The sequence below is a fragment of the Paralichthys olivaceus genome, chromosome 20 (genome assembly GCF_024713975.1).
Source record: "Paralichthys olivaceus isolate ysfri-2021 chromosome 20, ASM2471397v2, whole genome shotgun sequence".
In the NCBI taxonomy this organism is placed as follows: domain Eukaryota; kingdom Metazoa; phylum Chordata; class Actinopteri; order Pleuronectiformes; family Paralichthyidae; genus Paralichthys; species Paralichthys olivaceus.
The window spans coordinates 6,633,526-6,655,081 of record NC_091112.1 but is presented as its reverse complement, the minus strand read 5'-3'; the positions used below and the strand labels follow the sequence as shown (position 1 = coordinate 6,655,081).

The 21,556-nt window shown below is 40.3% G+C and overlaps 3 protein-coding genes across 4 annotated transcripts; 2 read left to right on the top strand and 1 right to left on the bottom strand.

Moving 5' to 3' along the window:
* Positions 1-524: 524 nt before the first annotated feature.
* LOC109638807 (IgGFc-binding protein-like) lies at positions 525-9,902 on the bottom strand. Its single transcript, XM_069516720.1, has 13 exons — positions 8,687-9,902; positions 8,042-8,092; positions 6,372-7,622; positions 5,711-6,057; positions 5,042-5,624; positions 4,366-4,946; positions 3,424-4,263; positions 2,994-3,335; positions 2,302-2,860; positions 1,779-1,978; positions 1,242-1,616; positions 791-1,062; positions 525-663 (listed from the first exon to the last, which is right to left on the bottom strand). Exons 2-13 carry the CDS (start codon positions 8,082-8,084, stop codon positions 654-656), a joined length of 5,403 nt encoding a protein of 1,800 aa, XP_069372821.1. The 5' UTR covers positions 8,085-8,092; positions 8,687-9,902; the 3' UTR covers positions 525-653.
* Positions 9,903-9,983: 81 nt separating this feature from the next.
* ecm1a (extracellular matrix protein 1a) lies at positions 9,984-12,037 on the top strand. The gene is made up of 3 exons (XM_069516740.1): positions 9,984-10,143; positions 10,724-10,980; positions 11,195-12,037. Exons 1-3 carry the CDS (start codon positions 10,071-10,073, stop codon positions 11,396-11,398), a joined length of 534 nt encoding a protein of 177 aa, XP_069372841.1. The 5' UTR covers positions 9,984-10,070; the 3' UTR covers positions 11,399-12,037.
* A 308-nt stretch (positions 12,038-12,345) lies between these two features.
* LOC109638809 (phosphatidylinositol 4-phosphate 5-kinase type-1 alpha-like) lies at positions 12,346-21,528 on the top strand. Of its 2 annotated transcripts, none has more exons than XM_020101953.2 (16): positions 12,346-12,492; positions 12,819-12,960; positions 14,405-14,439; positions 14,644-14,730; positions 14,868-14,998; positions 15,167-15,284; positions 15,494-15,646; positions 16,192-16,491; positions 16,639-16,847; positions 16,987-17,070; positions 17,401-17,449; positions 17,534-17,618; positions 17,702-17,869; positions 18,034-18,259; positions 18,628-18,715; positions 18,810-21,528. In XM_020101953.2, the coding sequence occupies exons 2-16, from the start codon at positions 12,912-12,914 to the stop codon at positions 18,813-18,815; spliced, it is 1,788 nt and encodes a 595-aa protein (XP_019957512.2). In that variant the 5' UTR covers positions 12,346-12,492; positions 12,819-12,911; the 3' UTR covers positions 18,816-21,528. The 2 variants fall into 2 exon arrangements, with proteins under 2 accessions (XP_019957512.2, XP_019957513.2); XM_020101954.2 differs by having other exon boundaries at positions 12,350-12,492; positions 18,034-18,196.
* Positions 21,529-21,556: the final 28 nt, after the last annotated feature.

Below are 21,556 nucleotides of genomic sequence, written 5' to 3'. Positions count from 1 at the left end.
TGAATAGAATATTATTAAACTAATGTGGGTGAAGGAATTTTTAACCATCTCTCATGTGAGACATCTTTCAGACTTGCAGGTGATAATTGCTCATGTTGCTCTGTTAACGTTTGTATATTGTTCTACCTTCTGGTCTCCTTGATGCATCAAGTCTACATTCAACTCTTCTGCATAAAAAACTCGTAAAATAACCTGTCGTTGTATTCGCAGACATATGCATGTGAGGTAAGGAGACCCAACAGTATATAAATATTTAATAATTGTTTTTTGGCACGTGGTAAACAAATATATTGTATAAGTAAACTTATTGATGTAATGTATTCACTGTATGTACCGTATCTCCTTGTGTGGGTGACTGATTTAAAACAGACAATAAATGACAATAGAGTAAAACCTTCTTGTAATTATATTTTATATAATGGATGGTAGACAGTTGGGCTTAAAATAACTCATTACCAGGGTCAGTTGAATTTTCCCTGTGTAACATTTAGAGTTTTTAATGAAGATTTTACAGCAGGAATAAATGAAGAGGCAAAATTTCAAGTTTATTATGTTATGTTATTTTACAAAATCAAACATGAATTCCACATTTCAGTCTTGATTTGAATTAATTGTAGATGATGATACTGTTGCATTGAGGTGACGAGTTTCCTTCACAGCCCACTGCAAAAAAGAGGAAAACTTAATTAAATTGGTGTAAATACACAGATCTACTGTATTCAAACTATGATTAATGTTGAAAATGTTGATAATCTCAGGTGCAGCCTGACACAGCGTCTATCCCGCTCACCAGGTAGGAAAGTCTTGTGCAGAAAATAGGGCCATGTAGTCCTGCATCGTCCCCAGAGAGAAGACCATGATGTCTCTGAAGGGGAAGAGCTTGTCACATGCTCCGCATACTTTTTCCGCCATGCTGTCACTCACAGTCACAATTATCTCCTGGGTGTAGCTGAATTGCAGCTTGAAGTTTGACAACTGCTCGACGAGTATGGCTTGGCCGGTGGATCTCAAAGAGATGTTGTTTCTCGGTTGGCTGGGGGAAGTCACCTTTTTACCGTTTACCTGTGAAACAGCATCAGAGACAGATTTTATTGTACAAGTGAACTTCTGACTCAGCCTTCAAGCTCAATTAATACATTAGTGAGTGGCATCAGTTTTCTTGTCCAACTCTCGACATGAGAACTAACAACTGGGACTAAGCATTTCCTGAAATCATGAACCACTGCTTTACAAATACTCACCCAGATTTCCTGTTTGTTGGTGACGGTGACGGTCAGATCATTAAAGTAGATGTAAATAGCAACAACACCCCTCACACCGGACAGTCTGCATTCTTGAAACATCGCTACAACCCTGAACCAGTCAACAGCCGATTTGTTGCAGTGTGTGATGATCTCATATGCTCCCATAACAGAGATAGTGCCAGCCTTGCCACTGAAAAGAGTAATGGATGCTCCCGTCTCAATTCGACACTGTTTGGGATGGCAGCCGAGGATATGGTTCTCAACCCTGCAGTTCTCTGTAGACTTGCATGAAAAGTCCTCGCACTTCACTTCCCCAGATGTCGTACAGACACAGCGCTGATGGCAGCTGTCAGATAGCACAGACTCACCAATCTGAGGAAGAGAGTTAAACAGTTGAGAAAAAGCAGATTTTTCTCTTGACAATTATCCAGGAAAGCACACATGCGATGTAAAACCTTGGGGGGGAGAGGAAAACTCTCAAAGCAGAAGTGATGTTAGGTTTTTTGTCAAAGTGAGGGCTGAGGGCTACTTCACCTTAAAGGTACGTCCTTCGTGGTAACAACTGCAATCCTTTAGGGCAACACAGCCAGTCCCATTGAAATAGTAGCCCTCTTTACAGGTGCAGCCCTCTCTACAAGTGGTGGGGCAGGTGATGGTTTCGGTGAGACCAGGGCATGGATAGGCACAGGCTCCAGTGCAGATATGGTAGTGACTGTGTTCAGAACACTGAGCAGCTACGAAAGAAAGGATGAATATTAATGGAACAATGGCATCACATTAACTACCTGATAAGAGGCAACTTGTATCTCTGTATCTCTATCTAAACTGGTGAATCTACACTGTTCGCCTTTATATAAAATGTTAAAATGTAATCAACTCAACAAAGTGCATTGTGCAATGCAGCTCTTTCCTCAAATTTTTTTTATTTGGTTTTAAACCGTGCATGGTTTACATCGACGTTCACTAGCTTGATGTCTTCATTGCCTTTATTGGCTGACAAGGTCAACAATACTTGACAAGGATACAAACAATCTGTAATTACATCAACAGTACTTACGGCAGAAATCAGGCGTCCTCCAGTTGTCCAGCTTTACTTTAAGGGTCTGACAGTCCCTCACATATGCTGAGATGCTGTTGCAGAGCACAGCACGATTTCCCTGACTCATACAGACGTCATAGACACAATCTCTGTAGTAATACTCAGGACTGAGTTGGCTGTGGCATGCAGCTAAGGTACTATTAGGATCAAGGAGTTTTCCACAATCTTTTTCAAAGATTTTCTTTTGAGCATCATTGCATTTTGGGCACTGGTCACCACTGCAGCCATCCTCACATACCACCCCTGGAGTGGGCTCTTTCCACACTGCTCCAAAGGTTTTGACATCCTTGGTCATTTTTCCATCAGGCAGCTGAAACTCATCGGTCTTATTGTTAAAATTGCCGCACAGACCACAGGTTTCGTCTATTTGGTCTGCAGGAATAGTGACTTCAATTCTGTAGATCATGTCATAGGTCACTTTTAGGCCAAAATCAACCACGATAGCATAGACAAAGCCTTCTTGGAAGACTTTTACTCGTCCATCATTAAATGGAATGTTTGTCAAGATGTCATCCACCTAAACCACAAAGAATGCAGACAGAAGATTACATGTGTTAAGCTATCAGGGTTATCAATATAAAATGAGGATTACAATGAAGGAACAGAGTGACATTAAATTAATTAACAAACTCTAAACTATTTTTACTAACCATGAGCGATTTAAATTGATTCCTTCGGAGGATCAGGGTGTGACCGTACACCTTCACAGCAACAAGAGTGGCGACAGACACATCCGGTTGGTCTGTCATTGTCCATTTGTCGTTCTCCACAACCACAGAGAATTTGTTGTGATGCAAGCCTTCCTGATGGCACGATTTAGCTGCGGTGTAAGAGCAGGTGCCTTGGAAGTCAAAAGGATGTTGTTTGAAGTTTTTGTAATGTGGATCACCTGAGATCGTGCAGGTTGCTGTTTCCACTGGCTGACATGACTGCACATTATTCTTCAGTGTACAGTTCTCAAATGGCCCACAGGAGTGTGGATTGCAGCTCATCTAAAATCACAGAGACATTTTCAGAACAACTAAAAAGGAAGAGTAAACTTTGGTAAGGAAGTCAAATGTTGCTGTTGATAAAACGTACCCCTGTGGCATTGCAGGTGCAGTTCAGATTACAGTTTGAATCTAGAAAAGAATCCCCATTCTTATGGTATTCGCCCATGTACATACATCCACACTCATCAAAAGGCACACATTCGTTTCCACTGAGTAGGAAGCCTTCCTTGCACACCCATCCTTCCTCACATGGCTCTTTGCATTCACTGGGCGGTGATCCGTTTTCACAGGTTGCATGGCAAAGATTGGCACAGTGCTCATAGCGACCGTTTTTAGGATACATGTCCTTAGTTACGGGACAGAAGTCTTTTGTCCTCCAATTGGACACAATGACTCCTTTCTTTTGGCATTCTACAGTATAACTGTGGAGATAGTTGCACCAGGAGCCATTCTTGCCATTATGAAGGCACACATCATACACACAATTCTTAAAAAAAGAATCTGCATTTTTGATGTCATGGCAATCACGGAAGGGGCCTGAGGACTTTCGTAACAATCCGCAGTACTCATCTGTCTCATATTTTTCTTTCTGGGTGATGTCACAACTAGGACATTGACTCTTGTTCTTGCAGCCATCAACACAGCCTGGGATCTCAGCAATCCTCCAACTCTTTCCTAGTTCGTCTGCAGACTCTGCCAGCGTGCCGTTGTTCAACAGTAGGTCATCTTTAGGGTTGCGATTATAATTCCCACACAGGCCACACATTGCGCCAGCATAAGTACTGGGCACTTTCACCTGTACTGTTGAATCCCAGTTGTAAGAGACATGCAACCCGAACTTTGTCTCAATCTCAGCACGGTCCCCGAACTGGCGAACTGTTACTTTGCCTTTGAGTGTGATGGGTAAGGTAGTCATTTTTCCATTTATCTGCAACACAAGCAGGTTTAATTTCAAATGTGACATATTATCAGCTTAAAAAGTGATTAAAAATCAGCCATTCTATGATAAATTTGCTACATTGCATCTCACCAGAACTGAGCCTTTCTGATTTCTTGTGATGACAATGGAAATCCCATTAATGTTGACCTCCACCCACTTTGCACCAGAGTCAACTCTTTGCACAAGAACTTTAAACTGTTGCAGGGACGGATCTTTCAAGCACACCCCAGCCAGCTGGTACACACAGGTGCCGTGAAAGTTGTAATCATGCCTATCAAAGTTCTCGATGTGAGGTCCTCCCGTCATGCTGCACTCAGCGTACAGCACTGGTTGACATGTGCGAAGTTGATCAACCAACTTGCACTCATAACCCAGCTGACAACCTGGTGTCTCACACTTAAGTTGCCTAGTATGTTGAAGGCATGTGCATTTCTCAGTACAGTTGTCAGTAAAGAAAGAGTCTCCCGCTTCTATATAGAGGCCTTTGTACGAGCAGCCACACTGGGCCTTTGGGACACACTCGGTGCCACTGAGCAGGAAGCCCTCGTCACAGGCGCAGGTCTCCACACAGTTTTTCTTGCAGTTTGTGGCTGCATCTGGGTTTTCACAGGTGGCCGGGCAGGCGTTCCCACAGAACTCATAATGGCTGTTCGCCGGGCATTGTGGTTTAGCTATTTCAGAGAAAATAACAATATATTATCATCACAGGATAAGTGTGAAACTCAAACAACTGATATCTTCATGTATATTCAATGGAGTTACTCACAGCAAAAGGCAAGGTGCCGCCAGTCATAGATTTTAACTCCTGCTCTCTGACAGGCATCAGCGTACACCTGCAAGGTGTCACACAGGAAGTTTTTCATCCCCTCACCCATGCACACATCATACAAACACATCTCATGAAGGACTTTGGGGTCAATGACAGCATTGCAATCACTGAGTGGTCCATCCATGACCGTGGTAAGCAAGCCGCAGAAGAGTTTGTCTTTATAGCGTCCCAAAAAGCTGTGGTTTTCACAGGTCTCACAATGGCCCGGGCATTCATCTCGACATTGGGAATCATGTGGCCCATCAGTAACCCTCCAGCTCTTGCCAAAGGCCACTACATTGTTGGTCTGTGAGCCAGTAGAAGTCACAAAGTCGTCCTCCTTTCTGGTGTTGAAGTTGCCACACATGCCGCACACCTTGCCAGAAAATGTGCCTGGCAAGCTGATGACAAGATACTCCTTCCAGTCATACTGCACTGTCAGGCCAAAATCTGTCTCCACAATGACAGACAAGCCGCTCTGGGATAACTTCACCTTGCCATTGCCCAGGTTGATAGGGAGATTCCACAATGTGTAGCTCATCTAAAGCAGATTCAGATGTTTTTGAATTAATTGACTGAAGTCATTAAAAATATGAGCAGTCATATTTGTTAAAATATCTTACTCACCCTGACAAGACCAAACTCTGACCGCACCATAGCTATAGTGTACCCATAGACCTTAATGATCACTTTGCCGATGAATGTGACCACTGAACCGGTACGTTTGCTATTCTGAGCATCAACTTCAAAAGCTGGAAGGTCTTCCCCAGCATGGCAGTTCTTGACCATTGTGTAGGTGCAGTTTCCCATGAAGTTGTAGTAGTAGCCATCGAATGTGCGATAGTGAGGATCTCCCATGGCCCAGCAGGTACCTGCTTTGATAGCGGGCGGTTTTTTGACACATGTTGGGGAGTTTCCACTCATCTTGCACACTTCATCTGCAGAACACTTCATAGTGCTGCAATCGCGTTTCTCTGACACAATGTAAGAGTTGGAGAGGACACACAAACCATTTCATTCTAAGTTTACAGCACAGTAGTATTAATATTAGTCTATGTTATGTGACTCTGTAGTGCTCTACTATTGTACATTGTACTATTGCTTGGGTCTAAAATACTGTATATACAAATATATACTATATGCAATACTATTCTATACTATATTTTACTATACTACGTTATACTATAATATACTACAACGAGTTGTTCCTTAATGTTGCATACTGTGTTATGCTATGCTATGCTGTACTTCATATAACAGTATATTTTGACTGAGTCTTTCTCCTTACCTGCTGAATCACCAGATGCAGGGGATCCATACCCGTTAGCATAAGCAACACCAAAACTGTAGACACCAAAGGGGGAGTTGGGGTGAGATATCTGGTAGAAGTTTGCCCTGGTGCTATATTGCATCTCAGCCCAGGAGAAATCAGACCCATCTACTTTATGCCAGTCAAAGTTTTCAGACTGGGGCTTGGGATCAATTTTGATGTCACCAAGGTCTTTGTTCCGAGCCACAGCTATAATGTTGTTGTAAAAATCACCTAGTCCCTTCAGGGCGTAGGAAGTGCTAAAATGACTTGTGGGCAGTATAGTCATCAGAAAGGGATCAGCATAATCATATGAGTCAACAGGACCCCCATTGAATTCAAATAGGACCTGGACACCCTTGTCAGATGTCAGATATATAGCATTTGGCCAATATGATTGTAGCTCATAAGTTTCTCCTGCATGCATTGAGTAATTCTGGACATGCCCATTAAAATTCATGCTAATTCTAGTGGACTGGGATGCTTGGACGTAAACATTGTCATATGGACTCATAAAGATGTTATGATAAGGCAGGGGTGCAATGATGAATTCTTTCCCCCAGCTGTTCACAGGAAGAAGTTGTTCGTAGACGTGGTTGCAGGAGGTGAATTTCTGAACACAGCTATGTCCCGAGGAGACAGCAACAGGAAGACGCGAGACAACTTTCGTACCACTCAGGTCTTCTTGGCTCTGAATCTGAACAGCCTCAAACGCCTCAAGCTTTATGGTCATCTTACTTCCTCTCCTGTAATATCTCCCCAGGAATTTGACTGAGCCCTGCAGGGAGATCTCAACTGTGTTGGGCTCCTTGTGGTTGGTGATGGAAAATTCTTTAAAGCCGTCACTCTGGGAGCTGGGGGGAGTGAAAATGAAATACTCAGTCCCCCAGTCCTTCACTGGGTAAACCACAGAGGTGTCTGCTGTGAACTGCTTGAAGTTGAGTGATGTCACACTGACATCTTGGCTCGCCTCAATCAGCACAGTCTGATGGGACTTTTTGCTGCCCTTCATCTCTACGCTGTCGGGAAGCTTGAAGGATACACTCTTGCCAGGTTCAATTTCCATCACTTTGACCTCACCCACAGCTGTCACCTTGACATTGGTGCTTCCTTGGGAAGAAGGCAGAGCTGCAACTTCAACTGAGAAACGACTATCCTTACCATCACCCCCAAGGTTTTGCATGAATGATGTGGCAAACTCTCTTCCTGCTGGTAAAGCAGAGCAGAGGCCTGCAACAAAACAATGATAAAACGCAGGCAGTGAAAAATCCAAAAGTATAAAATTACTACCAGTCATTAAATGGAAGTGATTAAAGAGTTAATTAATAGTAAAAACAAAATACAATTACAAGTAAAAGTGGAGCTGGGACTCTTATGAGTCTTAACTTATAAATGATCAATGAATTTTGTTTTGTATCAATAATCGGAGCAGCCATATCTACATTCATGTAGTTAAGTATGAAGTGTGATGTTAGCATCTGGAATGTAATAGAATAAAAGTACGACAGAAAAAGACAAAAAAGTACAGAGCAAGAGTAAATGGACTTAATTTTTTAAGATTGCAGCATTTATCTCAATTGGTTTTGAATAAAGTTATTTTGTAATTCCAGACATTTAAGACATCTATTTGACTTATTTTGTTGACTTACCAATCACGACTAAACCCATGGGAAAGTAGACGAGCCCTTTCATTGTTACACCTAAAATAATGCATGCAAACACATCACCAAAATTAACCACTATACGTAGACAACACACAGACACAGAAACATTTGGAGGACAATTCAACTTTCAAAGCTCAGAAAATTTTAAATATTTTTTGGGGACAAACAATATTCTTGCAGGTCACATTTTAAGAAACAATATGCAATGAATTTATTTCCCTCAGAACATAAGTAAACAGCAGGACCTCACTCCTTTAATCATTTTGGTGAATTTCATTTATAAGAAGCAGAGTTAGTGATTTCTGGTACAACTTTGCAAACTTTCCAACAAGCGTAGAAAAGAGAAAACTTCTAAAAACTCCAACAACATGTGAATAAAGTGCTGGTGGAGTTTTGACATATTCAGACTTCCATGCATCACTAGTCCACTTTTATCAAAGCAGTTTGACAAATACAGCAATAAACCAAAATTTGGAAATGTTTAAAATAAAGTAGCTCTTTAACACTGCTAATGTTAAAGACACTGACTGATTTCTACCATTTTTAGATGTTTGGTGATTTGTTTGGTAAATAATCCCTCAGACGCCTTAAAAAATCGTTTTAGTTATAATATTTAAAAACAGCTCTTACCTAAACCAGATTAACCTGGGTTCTGGATACGCGGCCTCTCGACTGATTCCCTTTTTATTTGCTGCGGTGTCGCTGGGTAAGCCAATAAGGGAGAAGGTGTCACGTACCTGCACGGATGCCAAGTTTCCAACTATCTAATCACATGGCAAAACTTTGCATGAGGACATATATCTTGTTAGGTGAAAGAAATCAGTTAACATGTCAAGATCTTGTTTGTATCTTGGAATGGATTATTATCTGAGAAATATCAAAGTGAGCCATTAGGTTCTGACCTGACAATGAGTTAATTAAATGCATATTAAATGTGTAATACCATGTTAAGTTCAAGTTCACTTGACTTATATGAAACTAATAGGTCAAAGATATTTATCAGGTGTAGAAGAATGTGAGCAACAGATGGTTCTATTGAACCTTGAGGGTTTGGATTTTTTCTTCCAGACACTAAAAATCGATTCTGAGAGCCAAATCATGAAAACACGCAGAGTAAAAAGTCCTTATTGTCCAAGGACTGTGGACACAAGTTAAAACAATACAATTATATATGAGTTACTTTAGACTTATACAAAAGGTGAGAGGGATTTAAATATAATGAGACTGTGGCAGGCTGTGGCTTTGTCAGCTGCAGAATAGGTTTGTGATAAAACTGCACATGTTAAGGGTGGTGAATGGTTCATACCCTGAAGACACACCTCAAAAACCTCCTGCAACACAAAACAAAACAATCAAACACCGACTGAAACTTGATAACACATTATAAAAGAAGATAAACATGCTTCTTATGTGATCTGGAGATAAAAGTAGAGATCTTATGAATCAACACAAGTTAAACAGAACAATGCAGACAGCAGGAATGATTGTGTTGAGAGTTGTTTGAATTTTAGGGGAGTGAAAAACAACAAAAGTGATTCACTGACATTGAGTGATTGCATCCATTCTGCTCATGTGCAGAAGGGCAAAACATCATGAGATGTTTGGAGAGTATGAACCATCCTCTTTGATAACAGGATGCACACTCAGACAGTTTTTGAGGGAGTTAACAGAACTCTGTTACGTTTTTGGGAAAAACCACACAGGTTTCGATAAACAGGTCGTGCCACGATAAAATATTTGGTTTCTCATTCCTCCAGCATTCAGGTGTTTTTCAAGGCCTTGGGAACTTGCAGAAACAGTTTGGCATGTTACACATGTCAGCAGATCTCCCTAAAGTTCAAACTCCTTTCCCAACATATCTCCTCACCCCTTTCACCCCCACTTCCAAGCACTACACACCCACACACTCACTACCCTCGCCTATATATGCTGGTTTCTGATCCAGTCACAATACTGGAGAGGATATCAGAGCGAAATCTGCCTTTTGAAAATCCCACCACACCTCTGTGCAGCCATGACTTCAGCTGGAGGACACATAGGATTTTGGATTGTTGCTTTTCTGACTCTTCATGGTGCAAATTTTGGAGGTAATTTCCGATTCTTTGAGTATTTACACTTGATGTCTTCTTGTTCACGCTGCCCGATGCCAAGTTGTCAACTGATTACTTTGCATGAGGGCATTTATCTTGTCAGGTGCCAAATAAGATAAATGTCAACATGTCTTGTTTACGACTTGATTGCAGGTGCATTTGTGGTTTTGTAAACTTATTCTTGAGCTGTGGAGGAAAGGATTCTTGTTTGAGAAATATCAAAACAATGTATTGTGCTGTTACCTGACGTTTAATTCAATGTATATCAAATTTGTAATAGTATACTTAGATTCAATGTCAGACTATTCAATAGTTTGACTTAAATGAAACTGATGGGTCATAGATATTTATCAAGTGTAGAAGAATGTGAACAGGTGGTTTTATCGAACCCTGCACATGTGGGTTTGGATATTTCCTTCTATATCTCGGATCACGACCTATCTTATTGTCCAAGAACCATGGATAAAAGTTAAAACATTAACAAATGTAGCTGGTAACTTCTTCTAGAAGCTATGAGTATATATGCTTAATGTATTCATCCAATTAGAATGATATAAACCTCTGTGTATTTCCACAGAAACCAAAACAAACTCCCTCAATGAGCCTGATGTGCCTTTCCCACCCGCCTGTCCCACGGCCCAAAACCTGGCTGCCATTTGCCATCAGGGTCAGGGTCGACCCAGGTACCTGGCCAGCTTCTTCCCAAGCTCTGGCGCGAGCCACTTCCGCCGTCGTGGAAACGCCATCAACCGTCTGGAGTCGTGGTACCGTTCATGCTGCAGTGGCCAAGTGGTGCAGCAGAGCCACCAGATCCTGTGCTGTGCCCAACAAGCTGTGAGTCTCTGAGAGTGTTTGTAAAGACAATAACAGACAGATGCACCTGTTACTATGACAATAGATGGAGGAAGCGGTTGAGGTATCATTATATTGAGGAGAGATCCCTGTACTTTAATTAAAATATGAGTGACAACATATTTTTACCCTCTATATCAAACATGAGAGACACAGAGAGCTGCAAGTTTTAAATTATTGTCTTTTTTTCCTGCAGTGGAAACAAGCTCTGTCTCAGTTCTGTGTGGAGGAATACTCCACCATGACTATGCCATACGAGTGCTGCGAGGACAGAGGAGACGCTCGGTGGACGTGCTTCAACAGCGAGCTGCCAAACCCAAACTACAGCTCAACACCAGGCTACACTGCACCCAACGTCCCCGAAGAGCCCGGATTCACCTTCAACCCAAACACTTGCTAAAGTAAAGATTAAAATAATAATGTCTAATCCATTTGGATAAGAATTTTAAAAAAGTATGAAAGATAACGCTGAGTTTATCCTTTGTACTTTTTTGCTGCAGGTTTTTGTTTGAGCTGCTCAGAAGAGGACAGGTCATGCTGGTTTGGTTTATGCTATGTAAGTCGAAAATTCTCAGTGCATCTTTATTTTTGTCCGCTCTATATATTAACCCAGTTTGTAACAACACGTTTCCAAATGTTCACCTTTGTTATTTCTGTCATATAGTATTCTTTGTTAGAAAAATAAAAGCTAAAATAAAGATTTTATATGATTTTGTATGAGTGAACACATAACTCAGTTTGGCAGCTTCAAATAAGAGAAATACCGATGAATTTTGAAACAAGTCTTTCAGATTATTTTCAATCCACTCATGTAATAAAAGGTTCACACATGTAATAAAACAAGTGTCCTCTAGAGTTCACTGTTGCATGTAATAGTTGAGTGTGTGACAGATCCTGAACGGCAAAGTCACAAATAAACACTTTGAGTTATGTTATTGAAAGTAAATGTAAATGTGGAATTTGCCCCAGATTACAAAAATAAATCAATAAATCACCCCTGCAATTCCTGCTTGGCTTCATAATAAAAGTGGAACATACACATACTCTTTTGTGTTTTTCTTGCACATGATCTGATTGTAATATTTCTTTGGGTTGTGTGTTGATGTTGATCTACAAAAATAAAGCACAAATCCATAAATGAATAAATAAATGTATCAAAACATGCATTTAAACATTCTATAATATCTTAAATTAAATAAATGAATAAATACTATATTTGTTTTAATTGGGGGTGGTGCACACAGTGAAGTTCTTGGTAGTTTGGTTGGTGGTGATAACAAGTTGTTTTATTGTGATGTTGCGTTTTATTGTGAAGGAGTTTTTTTTTTTACCGGAAGTGCTGTGCTAGCTCATGCTAACAGAGCTGGGCACAAAACAGCCGCTTCCGCACTGCTTCCTTGTTTATTAGTTTCAGGAAAAAGTGTTTTATCCAAATAGAGAAAGTTGCACTTTCTTTCACAGGAAACCGAGAGAAGTCCCTCGCAGGTTTTCCGGGTGAGTGATCAGTTTGTTCGTGTTGTTGTGGCTCAGTTACCGGGTTCAAAACATCTGGGTTTAAGTTAGAGAAAGTTAAAGTGGAGTTAGCAGCTAGCTCACTCGCCTCTGTTTGGTTTAATGTCGCAATCCAGACATCCTGGTTGTTATTATGTTGGCCTGTTTCAACACGTACCGCTGCTCTCAACATTCACCAACACTTCCCCTTTGTTTTTACCCTGGTCTGCTCCTCCATCAGCTCAGTCAACGTGGCTGGAGTCAATATTTGTGGCATGAAGTCATCAGGAGTGGTTTTAATTAATGAGTTCTACACTTTGTCCTCACAGGCCTTCACCCACCTGAAGTCTCCTCTCCGCCGAGGAGAGACTGAAGATCTGAGCTTCACCTTAAACGAGTGTTGAGTTCAGTGACTGCTCTGAATGGCCACAGCTGCAGAGGAGCCTCCGGGGCTGCAGGGCCACACTGGCAGTGAGTACTTTGTCTTTATTCACTTTCTCTATCTACCCCTGGATGGTGTAGATGAAGTATATTTTTTAATCAGAAGTTGGTTTACCTGTTAGGTTCAGTGTGTAGAGTTTCGAGGTACAGTTGCATGTTGCACCTGAACACCTCTCACCTCATCCTCCCCTTCCAAACACTGTGGTGCCTTCAGGTGTCATAAAAACCTAAGGTGTTTAGTGTGAACATTTTGGAATACTGTAAAAAACGATGGTGGTCTCCGTAGAGACATGTTGTAAATATAAACTATTGAGATATAAAGGTCCCATTCTACAGTAAAGAAAACCACAATTCTTACAATTTAGATGCTAGTGAAAACATCACTCAGATTATGTTATATTTAATTTCTTAAAAGGTACTTGTACTTGAGTGTTCTCATTTTATGATAAAAACAAGTAAAATGACACATTAGTGTCATAATAATCAAATGGTTCTCTACTGACTTCTTTTACTTTTTAGCCCATTTTTCTGATTACGCTAACACACTTTTACTGTAACAAAATTATTTTTACTTATGGTTTAGAAAAGATGGTTATTTATGTTTAAATTTTAGTAAATAAATATGTATATTTTGTTAATTCGAGTTCGATATATTTGCTTGTAGTTTTTTATCGCACTAAACTTTTTTAGAGTGTAGTATTTGTACTTTGAATTAGTAGTTGACTCCCTCCAGCACTGACACAGGTACACAAACATTGACTCATTTTGTTAGGTGTTCCTGTTGATGTACATGTTTTCAACAACTCAGCAGCTTATCACATGACTAGTTAAAGAGATGATTCACTATTCAAAGTTCAATACACCTGCTTACCAGTTATATATTAATATTTTATTATTCCCTTTATTATTATGTAGTTCTCATTTTCTTAGGTTTAGGATTGTGGTATTAATATTTTGTCTACCATTCTTATAAACAGGTTTATCAAATACATTTACAACTGAGAGTAAATAAACTGCTGGAAATAAAGGTTCACTACAGCACAGAGCAAAGGTCTTAAAGGGACACACCAGGAATTTCCACCTTTCAGTTTTGCTGTGTGTCTTTATTATCTTCAGTTTTGTTGCTCATGTACAAGTAACTACAATATTTTGACAATACAGTAAACTGTCATTTGTTCAGAATACTGTCTGGGATTTCATTTCATACATTAAACCACTATTTAGTCTCTGGCGATTTACGTTGCAATTTCCTCAAGTCATCTCATGGTCAGTCAGAAATCAAAGAAGCTAAAGACAAATACTTTTTATTCCCAGGATAGTTCAAGCTCCCAAGATAGTACAAGACAGTACTCTCCATTTACAAGGACATAACCCTTTTCAGACCTTGTTGTTTGATATCTAATGTCCAGTGTGAGAACTGTGTTCTTTGCATTTCTTGTGTAACTTGTATGTTTCCTTCCTTTTCTCACTTCAGATTCGACTGGGCCTCGTAAAAATGGGAATGCAGAGGTAAGAAAAAAAGTACTTGTTTGAAGGAAATGTGTAATCCAGTCGCTTAGGAAACACACATTGCATTCATCTTTAGCAGTTTGGGATTTACCAATATTTAGCTGACACATCCTCATTTCCTTCCTCTTTGAAACGTATTGCTGCAAACTCTCTGTGAATATTTTGCTCTTGTAATTCTCCAGTATGCCATGTCTCTTTTGACAGGGTCCAAGCACGAGCATGACACAGGCCCAGAAAAAAACAATTGGCCATCGCGGAATTGATCCCACTGGAGAGACCACGTACAAGAAGGTGGGAGATCGTCTTGACACTGACTTTAAAATGTGCACTGTCAACGCACATTCAGCAAAAGTTACTTGCGTCTGTGACGTGCTGAACATTAAATTTTAACATATTTTGTCTTTTGATACATTTTCTCTGTCTTCCAGACGACCTCATCGGCCCTGCAAGGTGCTATCCAGTTAGGCATCACGCACACAGTGGGCAGCTTAAGCCAAAAACCTGAGAGAGATGTCCTGCTGCAGGATTTTGAGGTTGTGGAAAGCATCTTCTTCCCCAGGTAAGGATGACATTATAATTATAAAGTAAGGATACATGAATGTTGATGCTTAAATGCGTGTCTCAACTCTTACATCTGGATGTTGTGTCCGTACCAGAATAACACTCCTTTTCTTGACCTCCCTTGTACGTAGTGTAATCTTGTGACCCCTTTATCTTTTATTGGCAGTGAGGGCAGTAACATAACACCAGCACATCACTACGGAGACTTCAGGTTCAAAACATACGCCCCTATCGCCTTTCGCTACTTCAGGGAGATGTTTGGCATCCGCCCTGATGACTACATGGTATTTTTTCATTATTCAGCATTTTTTGTGTTCAACAATTTTCAAAAAGAAGGAGGTGTAAGAAGAAATGAATGACTGAGTAACTGGAAAGTGTGACACACTAGAGTTGATAAAGACACAATACTGATGTTTTCTATTGTTTGTTCTCTCTTGTCACGTCTTTGTTTTGTTATCACATGTTTAACCACTGTGTTCTGCTCTGGTTTCAGTATTCTCTGTGTAATGAACCACTGATTGAGCTGTCAAACTCTGGAGCCAGTGGATCTCTTTTTTACGTCTCCAGTGATGATGAATACATCATTAAGACCGTGCAGCACAAAGAGGCTGAATTCTTGCAGAAACTGCTCCCAGGATACTTTATGGTAAGCTCCGTTGAACAATTTGAAAAAGTCATCAAATAATTTACTCAAAGTAGACACACAATCACTTGTGAACAAATATATACAAGTACAGTCAGTTAAAACAAGTATTTTGAGTGTGTAATGGAGAGAAGTGGTGTCCATAGGCCTTATGTAGCAATATTGTGCTATATATATTAAATGGCCTTATTGAATTACCAGCAGAATAAATCAGCTGAAAAACACAGGCAACAAATGTATTGCTAGGCAACACAGTAGTTCTTGATGTTCTCCTCTGGAACAGCCAGTTGTTGCTTATGTGTGTCCGAACGTCTCTCTGAGTCATATGCTATGTGAAGTAACCCATAAGCTCTTCAGATGCTGTAACTCTGCATCATTTGTATAGGACAACATGTTTACTCGTGGCTTGGAATGCCTACTTATTTATTCCATCTATTCAGCAACTATGTGCATTTCAGTTTACTTTAGCTGCCTCTCTTTCTAGTCAATGAAACTGATACTTGTTTAATGCTGTTGATATTTTCCCTCCTTCCTGTTTCTTCCTCTAGAACCTGAACCAGAACAAGCGCACTTTATTACCAAAGTTCTATGGACTCTACTGTGTCCAGGCAGGAGGTAAAAACATCCGTATTGCAGTCATGAACAATTTGCTCCCGAGTGCAGTGAAAATGCACCTCAAGTTTGATCTGAAGGGCTCCACCTATAAGAGACGGGCCTCAGCTAAAGAGAGGGGCAAGACTGTGCCCACATACAAGGACCTGGACTTCATGCAGGACATGCCTGAGGCGCTGTTAATGGAGGCGGACAAATACAATGGTGTTTGCAAGACCATTCATAGAGACTGTCTGGTGAGGACTAAAGAAAAATGCAACAAGCATGATATGGTTGAATTCATTTTAGATGAAAATCACAGTCATACAACAGAGATTCACATTTCAAGTTCACCTGTATTTCAACCTCTGCTCTCATTCAACTTGTTCTTAATTTCTATTCAGCTCTTGCAGAGTTTCAAGATAATGGACTACAGCCTCCTGGTGGGAGTCCACAATGTAGATCAGGCCTGTCGAGAGCAGTTGAGCGAAGAGGCTGGGGCAGCGGCCATGGATCAGCGGAGGCCACTAGGCCAAAAGTCCCTGTACAGCACGGCTATAGAGGCCATCCAGGCCGAGTCAGGGAGCATGGGATCACTGGACACAGAGGACAAGTGAGTGACAGGGATTCTGTAGCCAAAGAATGACCCTGTGAGGCAACTTGCTTTCAACTATCTCCCTCACCACAATGAGTTTTGTACTGAGAGGAACGACTGAGGACTAAATTGGATTTCTTTTTGTTTTATTTTACAGAACTGGAGGAATACCAGCAAGAAACTCAAAAGGCGAGAGGCTGCTGGTGTACATTGGTATCATTGACATTCTGCAGTCCTACAGGTAAGCAGTAGATACAAGTGGTCTATCTACCAACTACTCATTCAGTCTCGGACAAATACACAGCGCCTACATAACCCAACAGTAAAAGCAGCATGATAGCAGTGCAGCAGCTGTCCTCCACCTGGGTGAGACTGAGATAGTGAATGTGATGCATTTCAACTGCATCACATTCACTATCTGAGCCAACACCAAGGTCTGTCTGTTCTTTAAATGCAGGTTTGAAGTGGATTTCAGTTGAATATGTCTGCTGTCAATGTATCATGTGAAACTGCACGTGTCTGTTCACCGAACTTCTGCAAGTAATCTGCACTTCCGTGTGTTGTTTTTCAGATTAGCCAAGAAGCTTGAGCACTCATGGAAAGCTCTGGTTCACGATGGGGTAAGATTCCTCTGCTAGCCTCAGTTATAGTGCTTTAAAAAAAGAAATTACAGATGTCAACTTATAATCATTCCTTTTCTTCAGGATACTGTATCAGTGCACAGACCAGGCTTTTATGCAGAGCGATTTCAGAAGTTCATGTGCAGCACAGTCTTCAGGAAGATCCCATGTATGTAAAAATACCTAATCTGTCAATGAGCATGCATCATGTCAGTCTCTCTCAATGAACACCTTTCTTTCTCTTGTCTCCAGTGAAGAACTCCCCATCTAAGAAGCGGCGTGCAGTGACCCATGGTCCTCTTAGAAAAACAGCTGGCTCTGGGCCTCTTCTCATGTCACAAACCAGCAGCAGCAGCCAGCAGACTTTCCTCCAACGTCAAGTCAGCACTGAGACAAGAGATGACACTGATGGAGACAGTTGTAAGTGCAGGAAAAAAAGAAGAGCCAGGGTTTTTTAACTGTAGCATATGAACCAAATAATGGGCACTGTTAACCGCAGAGATTAAGTCTTGCAGCATGTATCAGCCTGTGAAGTTCTTCTTTCACAGCACGGCACTAACAGTTTTCCCGCCCTCTTCTTACAGTCATGCCGTCAGGTCGTCCTGACCTCCTCCCTAAGGCCTCACCACCCAGCAATGCTGCTGGCAACGCAGCCGATACCACATTCTGCTCCTCCTCCTCCTCCCTGGGAAACTCTGGTTCCACTCTCATAACTCAGCCTCTGACTCACTCCCAAGACACAAGCAGGTCAGTGGGAGTGGATTTAAACAGCATGTTGAGTAAAGCTATGGAGCGCAGCACCCCCAAGAGGTAAGACAAAAAATGTGTATTTTAGTGAGAGATCCAAAGGAATAACTGGATTAAAAACTACTTTCAACTTTTAAAAAATATAGTGCAATAAAGAGATAGATTTTCCAGTTTTAAGAACCAGGATGTGTTCATGCTTCTATTGGCAGCACCTAACCAGAACCATTTGAAACCTGAGAGGGACTGTTGTAATTGGTACATAGACTGGGGGTGATGGCTGTAAATGTTCCTAAACCAGAACTTAAGGGAATTCAGCGTGAATTCAGCAGTACATGTTCAAAATAGATATCAGGAGAATTAAAACTAAATTACAATGTCCTTGAGTCTTTCTGTACACATTTTTCATTCACTCCTCTGTTTCTTGTTTTCAGAGCTCCGTCCTCGTCTCTTGAAGAAAGTTTTGGCACTGATGGTGCGATCTCACTCAGTGACATAACTCTTAACACAAGCAAATGTTCTGTAAGTCAATTTTCTCGAACTTCTGTGTTTGTTCTGTGACACTTGACTCACTCCATGTGGTTTTCTAACCAGGTTCATCGCTTTTGATTTGCAGGTATAAATTCGGGGAAAGGAATGAGAACAAAATGAACCCGGAACAAGCTTGGAGGATGTTATGAACATGGATGAAATGTTACTCACTTATTGTGATTTGAGGTACCCTAACCAGAGAAGTGGGGACCAAATGGGATATTTTTGTTATTACTTTTGCACTTTTCCAAATCTCAACATGGGAGGAGCATGTTACTATCTGATCATGTTCTGACACTAATAATTGTTGGTATATTAATGGTTTGGGTATCGAATACTATTATTCATCTAATGAAATGAAAATGCCTATATGCACAACCAAAGATTGTTCATGGCACAGATGTGCTCAACTAAGCCAGTGTACGGTGTAGAGTTTAACTTGAGGACTTATTTGAGAACAACATTTCCTTATTCAATCCCAGAAAATTTAATATTCATAATGTTGTTTGATTCCTCATTTTTATTTACCACATTGTTGCAGCACATCATCAAGCATACCTTACTCTTTATGAGAATAAAGATGAGAATGCTGTTCCTACCATATGTTCGATCCAGGGACTTTAACACAAAACTATATTATCTGGATTGGGAACATAATTTTCCATAAAGGGTTTATTTTTTAGAGCAAATACTGTTTTCATATGTATTAATCTGCAGTTTTTTCAGTTTACTCTAAATGCAAATTGTGCTGGAAAAGATGCCTGATCCTCAACCCGCAGTTTCTTATGGACCTGTTCTTCTGTCGAGACTGTGAGTCCTAAATGTCATCTCTCGTGTTCTGCTCAAAGTGTGATTTTTATTTTTAAAGGTCATTTTTTAAATACTTCTACACTGTACGATCTGATTTCAGTCTTAGGCTTAGTGTGTAGATAGTTTATGACCAAATGTGACCAACAAACAGACCTGGGACCTGTCTAATGAAAGTTTGGAATGAACTTCGTCTTCTCATTTAGTGGTTGCCATGGTAACTAATGCCACTGACCAACCCTGGAAAGAGCAGTTAGAAATAAGAGACCGTCAACCTCACTAATCAAGTGCCAAAGAGCACAGGACGACTTTGTTACAAAATCGTGTTACAATCACTTTGTTTTGTTTTCGGTATCATGAAACTGAAAATGTACGTATTAATAGTAAGTGTTTAAAGTACAGTGCCCCACCTTGGCAACAAATGGTACTGCAGAGCATAGCTAGTTAGTGGTAGTGCTTAATATTAATTTACCAAACTTACAACTCAAGTGCATATAACAGGGAGACACTGCCATTGATGCACAAGACCAGGCATTAAGACACACCAGCAGCAGTTTCGGATCTGGAGATAAAGACTAGAGGCTGATGTGCAGGAAAATAAAGGTCTTGAGCACAGCTGCCACCTTTAAGCCAGGGAGTTTTGTAGCTACTTTTGTTTTGTCATATAGGCTACATTTTAACATCACAACATATATTCCAGGACAACTTAGAAAGGTTTATACAAGTGTGAATGTCAGTCCTCAGTTCTATGAGTTAATCTGTCCAAAACAACTAGGGTGGTAAGAGTTTTAACTGTGCGTCTGGATATTTCATCCATACACTTGGGTGGCACTGCTTTTTAGAAATGTTCTCACTATTTAATAACGTCTGCTGCTAAAAGTAAAAAAAACTATGCATCAGTAAATATAATATGGATTATACACATGTTGGGTGATAGCCTTGAGTTGAAAACCTATACATTTCCACACTGATTTATGAAATATTGCCTTTATTGTTTGATTGTGATGTATACCTTTTCTTCCTCCTTTTTGTATTCATGTGGTGTATTTAGTATTTCCTAAACAGTACTAACATTTGTCTTTTTGTTTTGATTACATTGTTTATTGGTAGCTTTTTGTTGAATTTTCCACACAGTAACAGTAACAGTCTCTAATTAAATTCACTGTTGACATCTGCATAGTTGATTTGCTGATGCTGCATGTGATTGGCTTGTAATTAAGAACCGCTGTCATGTGCACAAGCTTTCTGTTGGACCGGTGAACCCAGGGTTAACACAGCCGGTTGTTTGAACGTTGTGAGATTTGTTTTCTAGAATCACAAATGTGTTCTCACAACTTTGATTTTTTTTTTCTATTGGAATATGTGGTGATGGCTGCATAACAGTTGAAAAGGGAACAAGACAAAACCGTCTGTCTGCTTTTTGCAAACTAAAACTGGTAGAAATACTGTTGGTGATTTAAACGTTGTTTTGTGCAGTGTTTTAACATGATCTGATGGTTTGGTAACTTTAACCATACTGTGTGTATATGTGAATTTATAGACTGTGCAATACTTTAGGTGAATTGACAATTTTCCAACCAAGATGTGATAAATAAACATAAATTGGGCATTTTCACACAACTTTTAAATTGTATGTATGAGTCGTCTTTTTTCCATCTGGCTGACACATGTAACCGTCTCAAAATGCTCACTTCCAACATTGAAAGTGAAACTGTGCCTTATTTTTTTTTAAAAGCAGTCAAACATACAGTCCATAGACTAAATATGTTAATAGTCATATTTATATTTATTACTATTTGTCAACAACTGGGGAAACTTCCTGCATTCTTTTCTGATATACTTTTGAATTGTATGATATAAATATGTGCACGTCTGTACACAGGGAACACAGCAGTGCTTTTTCACAGAATATGAAATTACACGTTGTCTTGCTCTTTCGGTGGGTGTGCTGTTCTTGTGAACTTGTGCCTGAAGTTATTAAAGAAAAAGAAAACCCATGTATAAGCCTTTGTTTGACTATATAAC